Consider the following 21,056-nt stretch of genomic DNA (forward strand, 5'->3'; position numbering starts at 1 on the left):
CACAAACCCAGAAGGAACTGTACTCAGTGTTTTTCACCTTGGTTAACTTGCTCTTTTAAAGACCCTTTCTCTTCTTTCACATCATGAGCTATTTTAACCCCCAAACACCTCACAATTATATGAGCACAAGACGCACAGCATGCCCTGCAGTGCAGAGATATGGCAGGGGCGTGTGTGGGAAGTCTCAGGTGTTATTATCATGGTTACTTTGCCCTTTGAACCAGGCATCTTTCGAAACGTGACCCCACTACATAGCGTACTACACACGCTACACCCCAACCTCAGACCAAGTGCATCAGGAATGTTTATTATGGGGAGAGTCACGGGCATGCCTTTAACAAGGGTAAAGCGACTGTAAGACGTCTTCACGAACAGTGTCGCTGCTACAGAAGTTGTACCTGTGGAAAAAGCAGCAGGCGGGTTCGTCAGCGGGTTCACTTCTTTGATGAGACTGTAAGACAGCAGTCAGTCAGCTCCAAGGTTTGCTTCCTCAGCCTGAAACACTCTGGGACCCCAGTCAGGAACCCAACTGATTCCCACTAAAGACTAACCCAAATCCATTCTTCTTGAGGGCTGTTCAAATGTTGAAAGTGGACCAAACACTTCAAACCAGTGTTTGTAACTCAAGGTTTCCTGTTCCTTTGGTCTCACAGAAGCCCCCAGCAGCCCTGCTACTGACACAAAGCGGGTTTTCCATTTGAGGTCTATATTTTCTTCAGGCTACAATGCCTCATTGTCTTTCTGATTATTATCTTTTGAGGTGTTCTTTTTTTTTTTCTTTCTATATTTTGAAATAAGTAGGTTTCCTGGTTATCTTTAACTGCCAACTCGATACACCCTCGAGTCCTCTTAGAGGACTACCTCAATTGAGGAATTACTCAGATCAGATTGGTTTTTGGGCAAGTGTGGGACATTGTCTTGATTGCTAATTGATACAGGAGGGCCCAGCCCACTGTGGGCAGCACCATTCCCTAGACAGATGGTCCTGAACTGTATGAGAAAGCTGGCTATGAGCCACCTAGCAAGCAACGTACTCCATTTGGCTAGGAAGTGAGAGAGTTCCTTGGTCAGAGAATGCTGTTTGGATCAGCAAGAGGATGTTCCTTCACGTTCCAGCCTGGACTCCCTTCATTGATGGACTGTGACTTGGAGTCCAGAGCTAAAATACTCCCCTCCCGCCATGACCTTGAGGCTTTTGGTTAGAGTTTTAGCTCAGCAACAGAACAGAAACTAGAACAGCAGGTTCTATCACAACCCTAGGGAAGATTCCTTTTCCTGAGGGTGAGCTCATGTCTCTGTCCCTCCCCTGGCAAAGGTCTGGAAAGAAAAAAAAGAAGTTTATACTAAAAACTGCACACCGAAACTAATTCCATCACAGTTTTCCTAGATTTTCTGGTCTCTTGTCTTTGTCCTTGCCTTGCTGAATATTGTCTAAGGGAAAGGATACTCAGTTTTCTCAGTAAGTCAGATGGCCCAGCGGAGAGGCAAGAGGGAAGCTGGGTAATTTAATGAGCAAAAGGGAAGATGAACTAATATCTCCATGACATGAAAGATGGGGAGGCAGATGACTTGATGGATAGAAGAGGAAGCTGTAGTGAGAATTTTGGCTTCTTTAAAAAAAATACAGACGTAGGAATATGGTTTTGTTTTAATCCCAAATGTGCAATAACGGGCTGCTTCAGACTGACCACAGCAGCTGACTGTGATTGGCCTTGTGCTCTAGCAAGTATGTGATTTTGCTGGGGGAAGATAATTTCTGTTATTGTGGGGACTTTTCAGAGTATATATATATATATATATATATCTATATATATATATACATGTATATATATGTATATATATATGTGTGTGTATACATATATATGTGTGTGTATATATATATATATATGCATGTATGTACACATACATACATACATACATGCATGCTAGGGTCCCAGATAGGGTGGGTTGTTGGTTGCTGTTTGTTACGTCGTCATACACAATGAAGAAAAAAGAAATTAGATATTCTGACGGCAAAGATCAAACTTGCCCTAAGGAACTCAATGTCCCTAATCAGCAGGAAGTCGTCTAAAGATGATACCGCCCCCTTTCCTTTCTAGCCTTTTTTCCCTCTCTGATCTAGAGTAAAGGGGCTGAAAGGGTAGAAAAAGGATGGGAAAAGGTGGAAAAAAGAAGAACCCACAAAGCAGCAAAGACCCGTGCGTGGTAAGGGACAGAGAATGTTCGGTGGGCGGGCGAGGGATTGGAAGGATGGGAGGATGCATAGACTAGGAGGAGCATAAATGAAACCAGACTTGGAATGTCAGATACGTACTCTTTCCCGTCTACACCGCTTTGCACTGTGATCTGCGAAGCTCCCAGAGTGGGCCGGAAGAGATTTATCACCTTGTTGTTCCAGAGGAACTTAACCTTCTGGATTTCTCCAACATTGATGTCCACATCAATGTCACGAACATGCCTTGCTTCCGGCTTGAGGGATCCGCTGATTACATAGAAGTATCGTGTCAGCTGGGTACATGCATAGGATGGTATTCACCTATCGTTTCTCCAAATGAAGCGGGTACTGGGTTTCTGCAACACCTGGAAGGTCTCCAGACATATCCAGGGGCTTCACAAGCAAACACATTTCTGGAGAACATTTGGAGTGGTTGGGAACTCTAAGTTTGCTACAGGATGAATTGAAGCAGTGTCTTTGGTTGAAAGATGCATGGAACTTGGCAAACACAGATAACATCACACAAGTAACTCCAGAAGTTGACAAATAAATTAAGCATGTGTGGAACCACAAAAGTTATTGGAAAAGAAGAATGTAATTTTTACTGTCTAAGCTATATATTCACTCAACACACACCTACCAAGATTTTCATTTATCTAGCATAAGCTAGAGCCTGATACCATGACTGTAATGACCTCTGGGCCCCAGGCTTCATGTCCACCTCTGTGTCTACTGGGAAGAGTGAGGCAGAGTGGATTGTCCTGTGGATGAACCTTGCTCAGGGGGGAAATGAAAACCAAGTCAGACCAAGTTTAGATTCAGCTGTTTACAAGGCTGAAGCAGAAGTATTGCCAGTTCAAGGCCAGCCTGGGCAACTTAGTGAGACCTTATCTCAAAACAAACACACAAACTAAACAGAAACCCTAAGAGGAGGGTTGGAGCTAAGTCTCAGTTGTGAAGTATTTGCCCAGCTTGCCAAAAGCCCATGGGCCCAGCTCCAAGTATCATGTCACACATAGACACAGATACACACACACACACACACACACACACACACACACACACACACACACCCCTGTAGTCTTGTGGCTGACAAAAGCAATTACCATGTGACACATTGTAAACCATGATCTCTCTCACAGAGCCTCATTGTTCTCATATATAAAATGGGGTGATTGGATTAGACGTGGCAATTTCCTTCCAGCTCAGACAGTTTGGGACTATGTTCTATTGAGTAAACACCTAAATTTGTAAAGTGGTGGATAACCAAGTTGTTGGGAGTCACCTTTTACGGGAAGTTTAGCCATTGCATTTACTACAAAACTTACTTGAAAATTTCATACTGCTTTGAGTTTCCGTTATTTCCATACAGAGCAACCAAGATGTACCCACTCAGTTTCTTTGCTCCGGACAGTGTGACTGATACTTTGTATCTCCAACCTGTGCCAAGAAGTATATTGTTTCAACAGACTCATACTGTTGAAAAGGAAAAGACTCAACTGGAAGTGTTATTTTTCTAAGATTGACTTCCCCTAGGGTAAGAGGTGACAGGGATGGAGTTGTGTTCTTCATGGAGTTGACCCATGATTCAGATTCTGGGAAGGTGAGGAGACTGAAGGGACAGAAAATATGACAGCTGAGCACAGCGCAGAGTCTGTCATGATGGATGAAAGATATAGCTGACAGATACAGGAGGGTTTCCCCTCCTCCATCCCAATTCGTATGTTGAGGTCCCAACTGTTTGTGATGGCTAGTTTTTTGTCAACATGACACAAGCTAGAGTTATCCGAGAGAAATGAACCTCAATTGAGGAAGTGCCTCCATAAGAGTGGGCTGTAAGCAAGTGTGTAGAACAGTTTCTTAATTAGAGATTGATGGGAGAGGGCCAAGTGCATTATGGGTGGCGCCATCCCTGGACTGGAAGTACTTGGTTCTATAAAAGAGCAGGCTGAGCAAGCCATGAGGAGTAAGCCAGCAAGCAGCACCCTCCATGGCCTCTGCATCAGCTCCTGCCTCCAGGTCCTGCCCTGCTTGAGTTTGTGCCCTGACTTCCTTCAATGATATACAGTGATACAGAAATGTGAGCCAATAAATCCTTTCCTCCTCAACTTGCTTTTGGTCATCGTGTTACATCACAGCAATGGAAACTCCTACCTAGCACAGAAATTGGTACCAGGATAGTGGGGGTTTTGGCTGTTGCAGACCATGTGTTTGGGGGGATTGTGTTGGGGAGGAATTTGGAATTTTGGGCTAGAAGAGCTGTTGAGTGTTGAGAGCTCTAGGACATGTTCTGTAGGAGCTTTGAAGACAAGAACAGTCAGATAATGGGGCCAGGCTCAGGAAGCTTCAGAGGGGAATTTGAGAGCTTGTAATGACCCCCTTGTGACCATTTTCTGTGGTTCTGGTTAGCTGGGGCTGGAGAATCAGCTCTGATTAACAAGGGTCCAGAATCACTGAAGTCAAACCTTTGATTTACTGGGATGTTGATGCTGGTCAGCTGGCGCTGAGAAATCAGTAATGCCTAAGAGACCAGCATCACTGAGGTGAAATCTTGTCGGAAGTGTTTCTCCTAAGTCAGTCTGAACACAAGCTGTGTTCCAGAGGCAGCCAAGGCTCTACCTCGTGCAGGCAGAAGAACTCCCAGGTGGTAGTGGTTTTGAAGGCATGAAGGAGTCATGGAGAGCAGCTGAGGCTTGTTATTGGGAGAAGCCTTTTGGGAAGGCATAGCCAGAGTAGCAGGGGAAGCCCCAGACCTGAAGGGGCCATGGAGGAAGAGAGCCTGTGTGAGAGAAACTGTGAGTGAAAGTGTAGCCTACTTGCTGTAGAAGATCCCAGAATTTTGGAGAGACCAGTACCATGGGAGGACTGCCAAGAACAGCAGTGGCCATGGAGCGGTACCAGTCAGAGTCTAGAAGACAAACTGCATGTTGCAGAGGAGGGAGGCTGAGAATTGACCCAAGCCTCTTGGAGGAGTATAAAAAATTGTGAATAAATCCCAGATAATTGGACACTGAGTTCTTATACTATTAGAGTTTGGTTTTGTTTGCTCAGATTGTGACTGTGCCCTGGTTCTTCCCTCTTGAAGTAAGGAAGTGTTTATTTTTTATTTTACAGGGACCCACAGTTGAGAGACTTTTAATTTCAAAGGACTTTAGGTTTTAAAAAGAGACCAGCTATTTTAAAGAGACTGAATATGTAAGTGTTTTACTTTTTAAAGATTTTGGGGCTTCTGAAAATTGGAATGTTTATCTTGTAATGTTGATATTAATGTGTTCTTCACAAAGCACAAGAAAGGAAAGGGTGTAGCTTAATAGTGATCTGTGTGTGTTTGTGTGCACATACATGCATGCTTGTATGTGTGTCTGTGTGCACACACATGTACATGCATGTGTGTGCATATCTGTGTGCATGTCTCTGTGTGTATCTGTGTTTGTGTTTGTGTGTATGCCTGTGTGCTTGCCTGTCTCTGTGTATATCTGTGTGTGTGCATGTGTGAGTATGTGTGTCTGTGTACATGTGTGTTTACCCATATGTATGTGTGTGTCTGTGTTTGTGTGTGCATGTGTGTGTTCCTGGTGCTTGCATGTCTCTGTATATATCTGTATGTGTGCATGTGTGAGTGTGTGTGTCTGTGTGTGTCTGCAGGCATGTGTGTGTATCTCTGTGTGTGTACCCATATGTACGTGTGTGTCTGTGTTTGTGTGTGCGTGTGTGCTTGTGTGTGTCTTTGTGTATGCACGTGAGTTAGATGTCAGGCAGCTATCTGTGATAATTTTCTGATTTACAGTCCCACTTCTTCTGTTGCTGTCTTCTTGAAATAACATGCATATCTTCCCTGTCATGAGGTGAACGTGTAATTCACCGACTCTCTTTTCCTCAGGTTTCACAGGCATTACACCCCAAAGGTAGTGCTGTTCTGCCACCCTTACACTACAGCTTGTGGCACTGACAGTTGAGTTTTTGTCAGTTAACACCAAGGGGACTAACCAGCGGAGCTCATGTGCCTTTTAAAATTATTTTAAGAAAATTGTAAGTAAAATGGAAACTTACGAGTAAAGTTACCACTATCTCCTGTATTCAGATAAAAGGTTTGTTCCACAGTAGCGGTTTTCCCCTCAAATTGATCAGCATAGTGCCCCATTTTGGGACACCCTCCTTCTGGACAAGGGAAGCAGTCATTCTAGTGCAAAGAAATCATTTCTTAGTAGGAGACCTTGCCCCAGGTCCCTCTCCTTCTACCCCCTCTCCCTCCTTCCCTCTCTCCCTCCCTCCTTCCCTCCCTCCTTCCCTCTCTACCCCCTCTCCCTCCCTCTCTTCCTCCCTCCCTCCTTCTTTCCTTCCTTTAATTCTTTTTCTTTCTTTGTTTGAGACAGGGTCTCTTTATTTGCCCTGACTGTCCTGGAACTCATTGTGTAGACCAGGCTCTCCTGAGACTCAGAGATCAGCCTGCCTCTGCCTCTGCCTCTGCCTCTGCCTCTGCCTCTGCCTCTGCCTCTGCCTCTGCCTCTGCCTCTGCCTCTGCCTCTGCAGTACAGGGATTAAAATGCACCACCACTCTGGCCCAGATCCTTACCTTCCTCTCTTTTTGAAATAACTTGTCTTTCCAACTGTCTTCTCCCTAGAGACATCATTTTACAATCCCCTTTCCTATATGATTTGTTTCCCAACTATAAGTTTTCAAGGTACATTGTTGGGTGTTCTGCATGTTCAAGAATGATCCTTTGTACAATTCTGAGAATGAATGCATAGTCATGGGCCCAGGGAGATGTGTGTATGCATGTATGCATACATGTTTGAGCTAGTAAAATAAGTGAGCCACCAGGAGAATGAAACAAGAGAAGGGTAAGTAGAAGGATGGAGAGAAATAGAAATACAAATAGATAATAGATAAAAGCTAAATCAATAGATCAGTGGATCAATGACAGACAGACAGACAGGAAGGGAGGGAGGAGAGAGGGAGGAGGGAGGGAAGAGACAAGGATCCTTAACCATTTGCTCTTACTATGAATGATTTTACCACCCTGGTTGATCCCACCCAGCACTCCTTAGATGGCCGTTTACTCACTGGTCCTTTTAATCAGGTGAGCACTCTGTAGCAGGATATCATGGTCCTCTGTTCTCTGACCCTACACCTCACCACAAATACATGATGTGAGACTTGCGAAGAGTCAGATGTTGGGGGCCAAGGGACTGCCCAGTCTCCCAACCAGTGCAGGCAAGGCTACTTACTGCGTGACCCCAGACTGTGATGATCAGAGAGGAGGAGGTCCTTTCAACCCAGATACATCTCACGATGTTAAGTCAAAAGTTAGTTTTGAAAAAAAGTAAATTTAAATGTAGTTTTTTCTTGACAAAGATATTTTAAAACTGAGAGTTTTTGCTATTCTTGATGTAGTAAGTGATTTCGGTGAAAAGCATCATCAAAAACTCAATTTTTTTTTTTTTTTTTTTTGCTGAGTTTACTACTGAAAACAGGGTCAGTCCCCTAAAAGGTTATTTAGAATGAGTTAGTGCTTTTAAAACAGAGAGATCTGTCAGACATAACCTCATCTGAATAATCTAACATCAGTCATCAAATACCAAGAAGGTGTTGGTGAATGGATGTCCCAGGTTGTGACCTGCTGAGAAGGGCTCTATGTCAGCCACCAAATCAGGAAGAAACCAACAGCTTCAGTTCATGGGGCAGTCTATCAAACGTCCTAGAAACCTCAGAACTATCTGTGTCCTGGAAGACTAAGGAAAAATGCCCAACTGCTCTGTGTTATAGAAGAAGAGGCAATAAATGCAATGCAGAAGCAGGGGTGGCGGGGAGGGGGAAGAAAGACAGGAGGAAAGGAAAGACAGAAAGGAGGAGGGAAGGAGAGACAGAGGGAGGAGGGAAGGAGACAGAGAGAGGAGGGAAAGACAGGGAAGAGGGAAGAGACAGAGGGAGGGAAGGAGAGACAGAAAGGGGAGGGAAGGAGAGACAGGGGGAAAGGAAAGACAGAAAGGAGGAGAGGGAAGGGGAGACAGGGAGGAGGGAAGGAGAGACAGAGGGGAGGGAAAGGAGGGGAAGAGGGAAGGAGAGACAGAGGGGAGGAAGGAGAGGCAGAGGGGGGGAGGGAAGGAAAGACAGGGGGAGGAGGGAAAGACAGGGGAAAGGAAGGAGAGAAAGGGGGAGGGAAGGAGAGACAGAGGGAGGAGGGAAAGAGAGACAGAGAGAGGAGGGAAAGACAGGGAAGAGGGAAGGAGAGACAGAGGGGGAGGGAAGGAGAGACAGGAGGAAAGGAAAGACAGAAAGGGGGAGGGAAGGAGAGACAGGGAGGGGAGGGGAGGGAAGGAGAGACAGAGGGGAGGGGGAAAGAGGAGAGGGAAGAGGGAAGGAGAGACAGGAAGGGGAAAGACAGGGGAGGGAAGGAAAGACAGGAGGAAAGGAAAGACAGGAAGGAGGAGGGAAGGAGAGGAGGAAAAAGAAGAGGAAGAAGAAGGAATGAAGGAGGGAAGGAGATACCTGGGGGTGAGGGAGAAGGAAAGAGGGAAGGAAGAGAGGAGGGAAGATGGAAGGAAAAGCAGGAAGAAGGGAGGGATAGGGGAAGGACGGGGGAACAAAGAAGGAAGTTGGGAAGGAATGACGGTGGCAGGCCAGTGCAGTTCTAGCAAACTTTAGAAAGATGGGGTTTTGTCCACACGGCTTACACATTTAAAATGCTAGTGTGTAAGAGATGGATTTCTTAGGTGCCCTTTATAGGAGGCTATGCTTGTCCTTGGAGATGTCACAGAGAACAGCGCCTCATATCTCTGTTCCACGTTCACACACTTAAGGCATGAAGCACACAGACATGCTTGTGTGGGAAACCTTAGCCATTGGTCCACGTGAGTGACAGGTGTAAGGGGCACTTACTTCTGTGCACCTATTTCAACCTTCCCCTAGGCTGGGAATTGTCCTAAATGGAAAAGCTGGAGACCCTGAGGAGGTCAGTCAGCAATATCTCCACTCCAGTCCACTTCCCTGCTGGAGGAATGTGGCTTTGGCAACTTCTACATATCCCCCTACCCTACAACCCCGACCGCCCAGCCCCGTTTCATGCCTGAAGGGTCGCATGAACCTTTTCATTATGTTCTATGTCACAGAGACAGTGACCTACCTGCTGGAACTTCTCATAGGAAGAGCAAGGGTACCCCAGGAAGCCGTCGGGGTTGAGGATGCTGCTGGCGTAGTATTTGTAGCTCCGCAGGTGGTTGCAGGCTGCAAAGTTTCGAGTTCCTGAGAAAGCCAAGGCCACAGGAGTGAGAGAAGGGCCTTCACCTTCAGGTCGACCATTCTGAGTGAGTAAGGAGCAGCCTCCACACCTCAGGCCTCTGGCCAGGGAACGGCTGAAGGCTCACAAATCCTGGCAAGCATGCTTGTTGAATGCATGTAACATATATATAACAAACATGAAAGGGCTGGAGGATGGGGGAACCAAGGGGCCGAGAGAGAGAGAGAGAGAGAGAGAGAGAGAGAGAGAGAGAGAGACAGAAAGAGAAACAGACACAGACTAGTTTACACACACATGGAAAGAGAGAAGAGAACAATCAATTAAAAAAACTTTTTTAAATGATAAATTTAATTGCTAAAAATTTAATTATTTTTTAAAAAAACTAATAATTTAGACATTGAAAAAGAAACATATCTCATGGACCATATTAAGCTCAAGAACAAAGATGACCAAAGTGTAGATGCTTCAGTCCTTCTTGAAAGAGGGAACAAAAATATTCATAGGAGGGGATAAGACAAGGTTTGGAGCAGACACTGAAGGAACAGCCATTCAGAGCCTGCCTCACCTGGATATATACCCCATTTATATACAGCCACCAAAACTAGATAATATTGATGAAGCCAAGAAGTGCATGCTGACAGGAGCCTGCTATAGCTGTCTCCTGAGAGGCTCTGTCAGAACATGTCAAATACAGAGGTGAATGCTAGCAGCAAACCATTGAACTGAAGAAAAAAAACATTTTTTAAAGAGAAAGCAATAGCAATACCCACATAGATATACATGGAGAGAGAGAGAGAGAGAGAGAGAGAGAGAGAGAGAGAGAGAGAGAGAGAGAGAGAGAGAAGCAGTGATCATTATCTGTGGATTCTGCACCTTTTGGGTTCAGACAACCACGACTGGTGCGTGCTGTTAGGTCTATAACAGTTGAGTCTGTACTGAGCGTGAGGTGACTTATTGTCAGTATTCCCAGCAGGGCAGCCATGTGGATATACAGCCCTTCCTGGGGACCAACCATCTTGGGTCTCACTGTTATGGCTGTGTAACAACTCCTGTCTGCTGGGGGATTCCAGTGTACCACCAGATTCTACTTTAACCCAAAGATGACTTGTTTGTGGAAATCATTTTTCACTTCTCTAGTTATTTGATGCAAAACTTCCTGTGGAGAAATCTACAAAGACCATTCTTGGGGGCCACTCATCAAGAAAGGACCTGTTCCCTTTACAGGTGGGGTAGCTTTGCTCCCTGGGCTCCTAGCCCTGCCCTGCTGTGCTCACAGCCCAGCCTCCAGGTCAGGGCTCACATCAGTGCCCTCAGTAGACAACAGAACCTGCTTTAAACTTAATTGTTTCTTTGATCCAAAATTGCTGCTCAGGGATCCCATAATAAAGGACAAAGTGCGTTCAATTGTTCCCTGTGCCCAGCGACTGCGTGACTTGTGTGACACACAATAGAAACACACTCCCGGTGCTCATGGGCCGGTTCACTCTAAATTGCCTCTTTAATTAATCCGGGTTCTCTGCTATTGTGTGTGCCTTGCTTGTCACTTCTGGGAGGGGGCGGCTGTTATCACGACTCAGGCTTTTTTTAGGGGGAGAACAGCCAGTCCCCAATGAGGTACCTGGTAAGGGGCCAAGCGGTCAAAAGCTCTGTTTGTCATTAAGGCTGGTTGTTGCTTTCTCCATGCTTCTTGCAGACACGAAGCACACAGGACAGTTAAAGACCACAACAAACCACTCAACAGCGTGTGCTTGGTGCTTTCTTCAGGACAGGGCCAGGCCCTGGGGTAATGGGGTGTTCATTAAGACCCCAGCCACATGGAGTTTCCAATTTAAGAAAAATGTCGACAAATGGTTTACTGACCCAAAGCCCCCTCTCTCAGAAAGAATTCGAAGCCTGGTCTCAGGAGAGGGACAAAGAGTAACTGAAAGCTGGAGAACAAGGGGCAGGCATATCAATGTCTCCGAGATGTCGCCAATATCAAGTGGAAGACTTGCTCTATGGATGAACAAAGTCACACACAGACTCCAGGAAGTCACACAGTCGCCGGCCTTCCAGGCTTCCTGGAAAACCTCAGAGTGCATCTTCTTCCAGCCAGCCTGGCATAGTCAATAACAAGAAAGGTAGAGCCCCCACATCCTGCGGAGTTCTGCAGTTCTTCAAGGAGCAGATGCTGAGAACATGTTGAAGGCAAAACCAGAGCTGGGTGTTTGCTCCTGCGCCCATCCAGCCCCTGTCCTGGCATCCTGACAACTGAGAACCCTTTAGTAAGAAGCTAGGCTTATATATAGGGTAGCCTTGGACAAGTATGTATCCCTCCAGGTACCCAGTGCCTGCATGTATGAAACATAGAAAGTATCTTAGAGCATTGTGAAATGCCTAGCTCAGATCGAGACAGCAGAAGGCGGCAAGTCCATGGTTTCAGTGGCCAGACTCTCCCACATTCTGTCTCCATCCCAACTGGGAAGGTGCCGCATCATTTCTCTCATATACGTACCTTCCCATATCCCGTTGATATCAACAATGGTGGAAAGGATGTTTTTCTGACATCCCGGCATTTCCTTCCCTCCGTTGGGGAAGAAATCCAGATGTCCAACCTTTTGGCTCATTCCAAAACCTGAAATGTTTGAAGCAGTCCCAACATTACATCCTGGTCTCGGTGACATGAGCAGCAGCACAAGGCTCCTTGGCACTTCCCCCCTTAGCCACACCAGCTCTTTCTGCAGAGAGTTCTGAAATGGGCAATGGGCAGGACAAAGGAGAAGAACCAACCCGGGAAGTGAGTGGGGAAGGAGGTGGGCGAGGTTTGGGTGAGTGTGTATATATCTATTTTTATATGTGCCTATCTGTCTGTCTTGGAGAGGCCCTGGATGATATTGGTAAATCTAAGATCATAAGGCACCAGTAGGCGTGTATATGGTAGTATTTGCATTATATTTAATTTTTTAAGTACTTGGTTTCTGTGTTATATAAATTTACATTATACCTATGCTGAGGATGTACATGCGTGCATGTGTATGAGTGCATGTACTCCCCACAGGTGGAGTTTGTGCAGCATTGTGAGCTGCCCATCATGGGTGCTAGGAACCAGACCGGGGTCCTCTTTGAGTGTGCTATGTGCTTTCAATCACTAAGCAAGGCCCCCTGCACTGTAGATTTTAAAATTTGTGATATGGTGAGCGTACGACCGAGCTACGCTTCAGACCTTCGAGGCTGTGTTGCTATAGTGAGACCCACAGAGGTTACTTAGGGAATAATATGCAAATGGGGAGGAGCCTTAGTTTTTGTGGTGCACAGACCTGTGATCAAACCTGGGTTCCACTGACCGACTTCATGATCTTGCTGAATTATTTGGTCTTAGAGTCTCCTCGGCTGTGAGGTGGGGGACAGTTTCCCTTTTAGGGTGTCCCATGATAAGCTTTTATGTGCAAAATGTTCAGTGCAGCACATGTTAAGTATCCAGTGAATGATCCTTTGCCATCATCTTTTTATCATTAAAACATACCCTATAGGTACACATTTCTTGCGTGGTTATACAATACACAGGACTTCTTTTAGAAGAATTAAGCAAAAAGGTGTATGTAGTTCCAACTGGAACCAACTGTAGACAATTGTCACCAAAGCTTTGGCGACTCTTAAAAATAGAGAATTAAGTATAAAAACTTTCAGTCTGGTCAAGTGAAAACATCTGTTCCTGTGGACCCAGGAAGGGACGCAGGCCTTGAGGAGCCCTAGCCTCCTGAGGCTATGCTCTGCAGTTAACCATATTTAACAGCCCCTCTGCAGCTGTGTGTCTCTGGGGAGTGTCACTTGGACGCAATGCCATCCGTCACAGGTCATGAGGAGTTGGTGAGGAGCTCACCTAGATAGGGAACTATGGGAGCACTGTCTGTGTGGATCACGTCTACAAACATGGCATCCGATGGGTCCAACCGAACTTCCTCTGGCAGGCCTTGGAAGCAGGGCTCTGCAGGGTCCAGCCCTGAAAGGTAGAATAGAGGTAGAAAAATCATAGCCTGAGAAAGACAAGGTCTAAGTGTCAAACTGAGGCGAGGTGTGCTGGGTGAAGATCTGCATACCCTAGAGGTTGCTGTTCTGAGAAGCCACAGTTCCTGGACTAGAAGTCAAGATGGAGGCAGGGAACAGAGAATGCTCAGAAATCCCTGGCGTCATCTCCAGAGAGGACCTGGGGTTCACACCTCTCATTATCCCATCCCAATTTTCCTCACACAGAGATCACAAGCTCTGTGGCCTCACTCAGTTGCTCCCGTGTCCCCGAGACCCACACCTCCTCCACAGCTTTCCCTGAGCTGTGTACCTCAGCCTTCTGACCCTTGAACACATTTATCTGACCCTTTATCCAACTCCTCCTTCACTAAACCCAGCCTCAAATACCACCTCCTTGTGACAACTCAATTTCTCCTTTCTCAGGCTGTCCTGAGCACGGCGTTGTTTTGTGCTCATAAATTCTGCTTTGAATCTTGTCTATTTGGTCATCTGCATTCTGGACTGGTGTGTGCATTTCCAAAAGCAGAGGCTGTACCCGTCATTTTTCAAAAGGAGCCAGGGAGGAGAAGAGTGCGAAGGCTCTGTCCGTCTACCCTCATCCAGAGGGTGAGAACAGGCCATCCGTCGTTCAAGCTTATGAAAATCCCTTGGACTGATGGGACAGATAGGCCCCTGCAAACTGAAAACATCTACAGGACTAGAAGTCCCATTTCCATCCTTGAAGCCACTTCCCAGAGAAGGGCAAGGCTACACATTGGTTTGACTGCACAATATGAATAGCTATTTGAGCCTGCTTTTATGCGCATTGACTGTTCCTAATGATTTCCTCCATTCACCAGGCACTTCCTAAATGGTAAGTCTCTTTCTGGCTGTGCCCAACTGAGCTAAAACATTCAAGAAGTGGAACTAATAAAGTTAAAAAAAAAACGTACCATTTAAAAACAAACAAACAAAGATCTTTGCTACATTACAGCAGTAATGTCTCTGAAGTTAGGGTTCATGAAACTGAACCTGGTTATATTTTTTTCTTGTTTTGCAAACACGTCTTTACTTATGACTATGGATTTTCTGACAGGCATTAAGAAACATGGGCACTTCTCTTTGAGTCAGGATATCACTGGAGGGGAGGAGGGGGAGGAGGGAGGAGGAGGAGAGGGGAGGAGGAGGAGGAGGAGGAGGAGGAGGAGGAGGAGGAGGAGGAGGAGGAGGAGGAGGAGGAGGAGGAGGAGGAGGAGGAGGAGGAGGAGGAGGAGGAGGAGGAGGAAACGGATAAATTTTCCCTACTTCCTGGGGGCCCTCTTACCTCAGACTGGCTCTTAGGACTCCTACCTGTAATCCTGCCCACATGGCCCTCCAGCCTCCTGCCTGCCTCCCCAACCACGTGTGCACCCAGGCTGTGGCCGATGAGATGAACATTCTCTGGGCTGTACCCAATCTCTGTCTGTGGAAAGAGGGAGCGTTAGGTCCCCTGGAACCACTTGGGAACAAGAAGATTGGGAAGCAGAGCCTGGCCCTTACCAGAGGGAAGAAAGCAGGATGGAGCTGGAGACTCCAGGGAAATAAATAGCCCAGGAGAAAATGCAGGCCGCATGTCCTTGGGGGGGAACATTCCCTGCTCCTACGTGCAGCAACAGTGCTGGCCAGTGGCCACCACGCTAACTGCAGGCCACCTCTCTGGCTGCTGCTGCCACCTGGTGTTGCAGTGGAGGCCTCTGCCCTCATCTCACAGACTGGCTTACAGTGAAAGGGAAGCTTTGAACCCTCCAGAACTTAAAACAGGGAAGAAAGGCAGCCAGGAGTTAAGTCCCCCACCCCATCCCTATCCCATATGGTGAAAGGTGAAGCCCAAAGCTTCACAGAGAGAACCGCGGGGCGTCGCAGTCTGCTCTCAGTTCCCAGAACAGCTTGCAAGAAAGGTGTTATGTTAGAAGGGGAAACCGAGGCTCTCAGGCCCACACCTAGGGCATTGTAGACAGTCAGCGAGGAGAAAGGTTGTTGCTTCTCCTCAGAAGGAGTTGAGAACTTGGCTTCCTTGACTTGTGTCCCCTGTCCTGTCTGAACTATGGTCCCTAGCCACGTCTGTGTGCCAGACGTGTGCTCCCTACCCCTACAGCTGCGCCGCTCTAATGCTGCCCGTCTCTCTAACTCCTCCCCTCTCTAACTCCACCCCTAACACCACCCCTCTCTCAACTCTGCCTTTCTCTGTGTGACTCCCTAACTTCACCCCTCTCACTAACCGGACCCCTCTCCATAACCCCGCCCCTCCATGACCCCGCCCACTTCTAGCTCCACCCCTCCGATTCTACCTCAATCTAACTCCACTCCTCCCTAGCTCCTCCCTCTGACTCCACCCCTCTCTAACTCTGCCCCTCTCTCTAACTACACCCCTCCCTCTGACTCCGCCCCAGACTTGGCCATTACCGATAACACTTGCACTAGGTAGGCAATCTCAGCGCCCACGACCCGAGTGTTGTAGGAGGCTTGGGTGTATTCAGTCCTGGATCCTCGCCTCCAATCGACGCAAATACAGTTCACTTTCTCCACTTGAAACATTTTCTAGGGCAGAGAAAGAGAGAACAAACTTTGTAAACAGCCCAGGTTCACCTTCCAGAGTGCCTGGTCCTTGTTAGCATTTCAGTTTCCTTCCCTCCTGGCACAGTTGACCTTTGGGATATGATCGTCTTACTAACAAATATGGAGACTGAGGCTTGAGAGGGACTTTTCCTAGTCTCGGGGCTCAAAGCTAGGTCCAAACAAATCCCTAGGCTATAAAGCTCACAATCGTGGCCTCCGGTGCACTTGCAGACAGTGGCTCCCAGAGCAGATACAGAACACGGCCGTGAGCTAGTGGAGCTTAAGAGGGCAATATGCTTGTTTTAATGTTATGTGAGTCCGAGTGTGGAGTCCCCACCTCTGAAGCTTACTGGCTAGCAATGGTGAGTAGGGAGAATGTGGTAATGGAGGCCCAAGAAGCAGGCTTTCTTAGAAGGATTTTAGGAAGAATCCTTCTCTGCAGGAACATTTCCCTTCCTGTGTCCCAGGCATGGGGTGTGGGATTTGGGTGAGAAGAACGGATAGCAACCTTGCACATGTCCAGCAACCAGCCATCCTCTCCCTTGTCTATGAATCCATGGACGATGAAACGCGTCTTGCGGTCCAGTTGGAAGTTGGAAAACTTGATGGTGTCTGGTTCAGTGGCAGAGATTATCTGGTTAAATTAGACAAGATGAATTCAAATGTTGGCCTGGCCCATCTGCAAACCTGCAATAGCCAGACCAATGGGACCAATGGGATCCCAGGTCTAGAACCCTGCAGCCGAGTCCTGCGAATCAGGAAAGCCCGAGTTCAATGACCTGTCTTCATGAACCTTGAACCTAAATCAAGTATTCTGTTAAGGACGGTCCAGGCAGCAGACTAGAGTGGGATTAGCAATGGCTGCGACTCAGTTCCTCAATTCTGATGCCACGGAATAGTTGTTGTAAGTAGCTCAAAGTGTTATGTCATCACTGCTTTGCTGAGAGAGTTTTTAGATCAGACCCTATTGAGGTCATAAAATAGCTTATTTAATACTATGCTACATACTTTCTATTTTTTTTTCACATTCCAATGACTGCTTTCAGTCTCTGATTTTCTTTGTGGTCCATCGCATTTTATTTTGTCTATTTGGGCATATTTTCCTGAGAAAGGCCTTTAGGCTTCCTCAGGTAGCTAGGGAGATTCCTGGTATAAGGAAGGTAGAAAATCCTTTGTTAGAAGCCATAACAGCTCTGGGGAGCCTGGTGCTTCAGAATGACTTCCATATGCCCACGGGTTTGCTTGGGAATCTTCTGCCAGCAAACCTTGGAAAGTTGGGACAAGGAAGACAGGAATGGCCGCTGTGTCTACATAGCTTCCAGGATGGAGGAACTAAGTCCCAGCGTGGGTAACCCCAGGCACCAAGACCCAGAGACAGACCTACCTACAGGGACCAAAGCTTGAGCTCCTTAACCTCATAGCAACGTTGTCATTAAAAAAACTTCGCTGGTCACCTGACCACCTGGAACAGCAGGCCTGTCCTGAGAATCGCCCCAGAGACCTCATATTTTCAAATGCTTTGTGTTGAATTGTATTTCCTGACTTGTATCATCTTAGGAAGGCTTTGCGTATGCTACTGCTCCACGGCCCTGAGAGAAGGCGATCAGGGCCTTACTTGGGTTATGCCTGGACTTCTCCATAAATGTCCCCGTGTACATTTCTGTATTTTATTTGTATACTTTCAGAGATATTTAGGGCTTATGGACTTTAGAGTCAAGTAAACCCCCCCCCCATTAGGAGGACCCTTCCAAAGTGTCAATTGTGCCCTAGGCAGCCACTTCGTGGCCCCAGTGTGTGGTTCATACTGACTTTGTCATCCAACGCAGACACTCCATGCCCACACTTACTTGGTAGTTATTTGGATTCTCATTTGTGTACAGAAGAAAGCGGGTATCGATGTCCTCTGGGGACCAAGGGAATATCTTCAAAGGCCGCTGAAGCATCCCTGCCCAGGGCTTGTCATTGGAAAAGCAGCCAAGGTGTCCATAGCAAACCTCTTTCCCTGGAAGAGGGGAAAAACAAACCACAAAAAGGACAAGCATAAGGGCCTGGGAAGAAGTAATGTCATCTGTCACAGGAAAATTTTCCAAGTGGACCCTGGCCATGGGTCATCTTGTAGTTCCCTGGATTTCTGTGCCTATAAGAGCTATTGGGTACTGGATGCATCTGGCACACTTCTAGGTTTCTTCCTCAGACACTACTAACCTGAGAGCCCTAGGTTGGTCCTGCAATGGCATGTTTAGTAAGCACCGTTGCCCATCGGCAAACTCAAGGCACATTCACCTGGGATAAAAATAGCACAGGAAGCTGCCAGCCAGCTTAGTGCAAGTCACACGGCTCTTAACATTGAGTATTTACTACTTAGCACGAAGTAATTGCTACTAAACATTAAGTTCTTACTAAGCACGAAGTACTTACTACTTAATGCTTACGAACTCTAGCCCACACATGCCATCTCAGTCTCCGTGATCAAGCTCGGGCCATCACCTTTCCTCTAGAGCAATGGTGACAGCATCCTCACCTCCGACAGTGGCCAGCAGAAGACTGACGATCCAGCAGAGCAACATCTGCATAGATGGAAACAGATATCCACTGACACCCCTAGGCATAGGATAAGGATGAGGCCAGCAGAGGCCGGACTCAAAGAAGCAGTTAATTCTAGAGTGCACTGGGGAATGTGAACAACTAGAAGACCGGCAGCCTGTACTGTGTAAATGGGGCTGTCCCCGGTGGGTGGGGTGGAGAGGCTGTGTAGGTGGGGCTGAATGTGGTGGGCGGGACCGGAGACTGTGTAGATGGGGCTATCCCCAGTGGGCGGGACCGGAAGCTGAGGCCTCCCAGAGTTTAATGATTGAGGTAGCACCACCCAAGGATCTTGGGCTCAAAGTCTTCTCCTGAAGCTACCACCCACTTTGGCCCGAATCCCCGCTTTTCTTCCTGTTCAGGTGGCACTATGACTTGCTGTGTTACACTGGGATGTATAGCTATGACCAGAGAAGTTTGGCCACGACCTTTTATAAACGAGTTTTCTCTTTTGGACGCCATTGAAGAAATGCCAGGACAGGAGAGATAGGGGTGCTCGCGAGTATTTGTGAAGATACACACCTTGGTCACTTGAGGGGTGGGACGGGTGGCCAGCGGTTCTCAGCCTCAGTGAACTCAGAAAGTGACTCGAAAGGCACAGATGGTAGAGAAGGAGATAGGCATACCGATGACTTTGTTTCCAACCAGGTTTGTTTAGAAACAACCTATTCCATTTGCAAAGAACCTGTGGTACTTTGACCTGGAGATAAGAAGTGGAAATGTTTTCTTTCCCTCAGAGCTAAGAAGCAGTCCTGAGTGAACAGCCAGGTGCCAACCTGCTGTGTTTCAAGTTAGCATTGCATGGGGGCACTGAAGGATGCAGATTCCAGTTAAAAACTTAGGTACAGTTTACTGGGTTCTGATATCTGTGTGGCTGTGAATATGCCTGAGTCAAGATTCCCCCCAGCTAGAAGTTTCTGTGGGGTTCCTTTGCCATCGCCTGTTATATGTGTGGCGATTTCTATTTCTACTTTGTTCCAGAATTTTAGGTAAGAGAGCCGGTAGGTATATATCTTTTATTCCTCACATACAGCATCTTTGAAATTCTTCCATGTCTCACATATATCAGTATATTTTCTTAATGAGTGTGTATCTATGTATGGCTATATATTCATGTGTCAGGATGATGCTGGGGACAGAAGAGGAAGAGGATAGCGGATCCCCTGGAACTGGAGTTACAGGCAGTTGAGCAATACAACATAAATACTGATAATTGAACTCTGCAACAGCATCAAATGCTCTTGACCTCTGAGTGGTCATCCCAGACCCATTACCTTTTACAGTTGCTGTGTAGACCAGGCTTACTGGGACAGGAACACCCGAGTGGTCCCGAATTCCCCATTGAATGGGTACTGAGCTAGACTACATAAAGGAAATCGGTAATATATTTGTGGTTTTATAGTGATACCCAAGCTCCCCATCCAGTTTCTATGATGGTATTCCCAAATGCTCTCACAGATGTGGTCCTTGCAGTGAAGCTTCAAAGACTCTACCAGCAGCAGCACACCTCCGGGTTGGTAGATTTGGGAGAGTTGGATTTGTCTCAGAATGGTGGGGGACAGATTTGCCATATTTACAGCCTGAGTGCTTGTCACAACACCATGCAACCCCCTCCAATATCCCTTTCTTGTGTAGAAAGTTCTTGTGAATTCAGTGCTGTCTATTAGACACAAGATACTGGATACAGAATAGCATTACACCAGCCCATTTCCATGGTAACTCACACAGAACTTGATCACAAGTTAAGAGTAGCATCTCAAATGTGAATTAGTAAGTTAAATACAAAAGGAGAAATGTTAAAAATGCTTTGTGTCAGAGTTATGATTAAAAAGGTAACAAATTACTCTCCCAATAGAGACCAACTACAATATCTCCTCAATATGGAGGTGAGTCTTTGTGAGCCCCTCTCCCTTCCTTGTGGGGATTTTGTTTGGCTTGACCTAGTGCCATCCTAAGTGCATATGTGTAACTATGCTATCCAGTCTCCCAAATGCTGATATATGTCACATTAAATAGACTTGATGGGTATTAAATTAAGAGGGAGAGAGAGAGAGAAAATGAAATCGAGAGGGAAACTGGGGGCGATAAATGAAAGGGGAGGGAAAAGTGTATCAATTTAGATCCAAATATAGATGACTTTGTGGATACTAAAATATTTAATAATAAAGTCGCAAAAACATTCAAAAAGAAAAAATACAAAAGTTAAATCCACAGATGTGAGTTAAAATAAAAGTTCCAGAGCAGCTTTGAAATTTTGGCTTTGAACCTCAACTAAATGTCATAAACAGGCAAACCTCAGGGGATTCTGTACCCACTGGGCTAGCGGGTAAACAGAAGTCTGCCTACTTCCATCTGGGTGACCTGGCAGCATGAGGCCGAGCTTCTGCCATGGCACAAAGGTGGAAGCATGGCCAGAGACCCTATAGGTAACAGGACCAAGC

At 46.6% G+C, this 21,056-nt stretch overlaps 1 protein-coding gene across 1 annotated transcript; it reads right to left on the reverse strand.

Moving 5' to 3' along the window:
• Positions 1-316: 316 nt before the first annotated feature.
• Positions 317-18,713, reverse strand: LOC116893837 (pancreatic lipase-related protein 2). The gene is made up of 12 exons (XM_032895553.1): positions 18,554-18,713; positions 17,880-18,034; positions 16,541-16,666; positions 15,880-16,014; positions 14,788-14,899; positions 13,313-13,432; positions 11,948-12,067; positions 9,340-9,458; positions 6,266-6,395; positions 3,544-3,655; positions 2,315-2,482; positions 317-398 (listed from the first exon to the last, which is right to left on the reverse strand). The coding sequence occupies exons 1-12, from the start codon at positions 18,639-18,641 to the stop codon at positions 335-337; spliced, it is 1,449 nt and encodes a 482-aa protein (XP_032751444.1). The 5' UTR covers positions 18,642-18,713; the 3' UTR covers positions 317-334.
• Positions 18,714-21,056: the final 2,343 nt, after the last annotated feature.

The sequence above is a fragment of the Rattus rattus genome, chromosome 2 (assembly GCF_011064425.1).
Source record: "Rattus rattus isolate New Zealand chromosome 2, Rrattus_CSIRO_v1, whole genome shotgun sequence".
NCBI classification, from domain to species: Eukaryota; Metazoa; Chordata; class Mammalia; order Rodentia; family Muridae; genus Rattus; species Rattus rattus.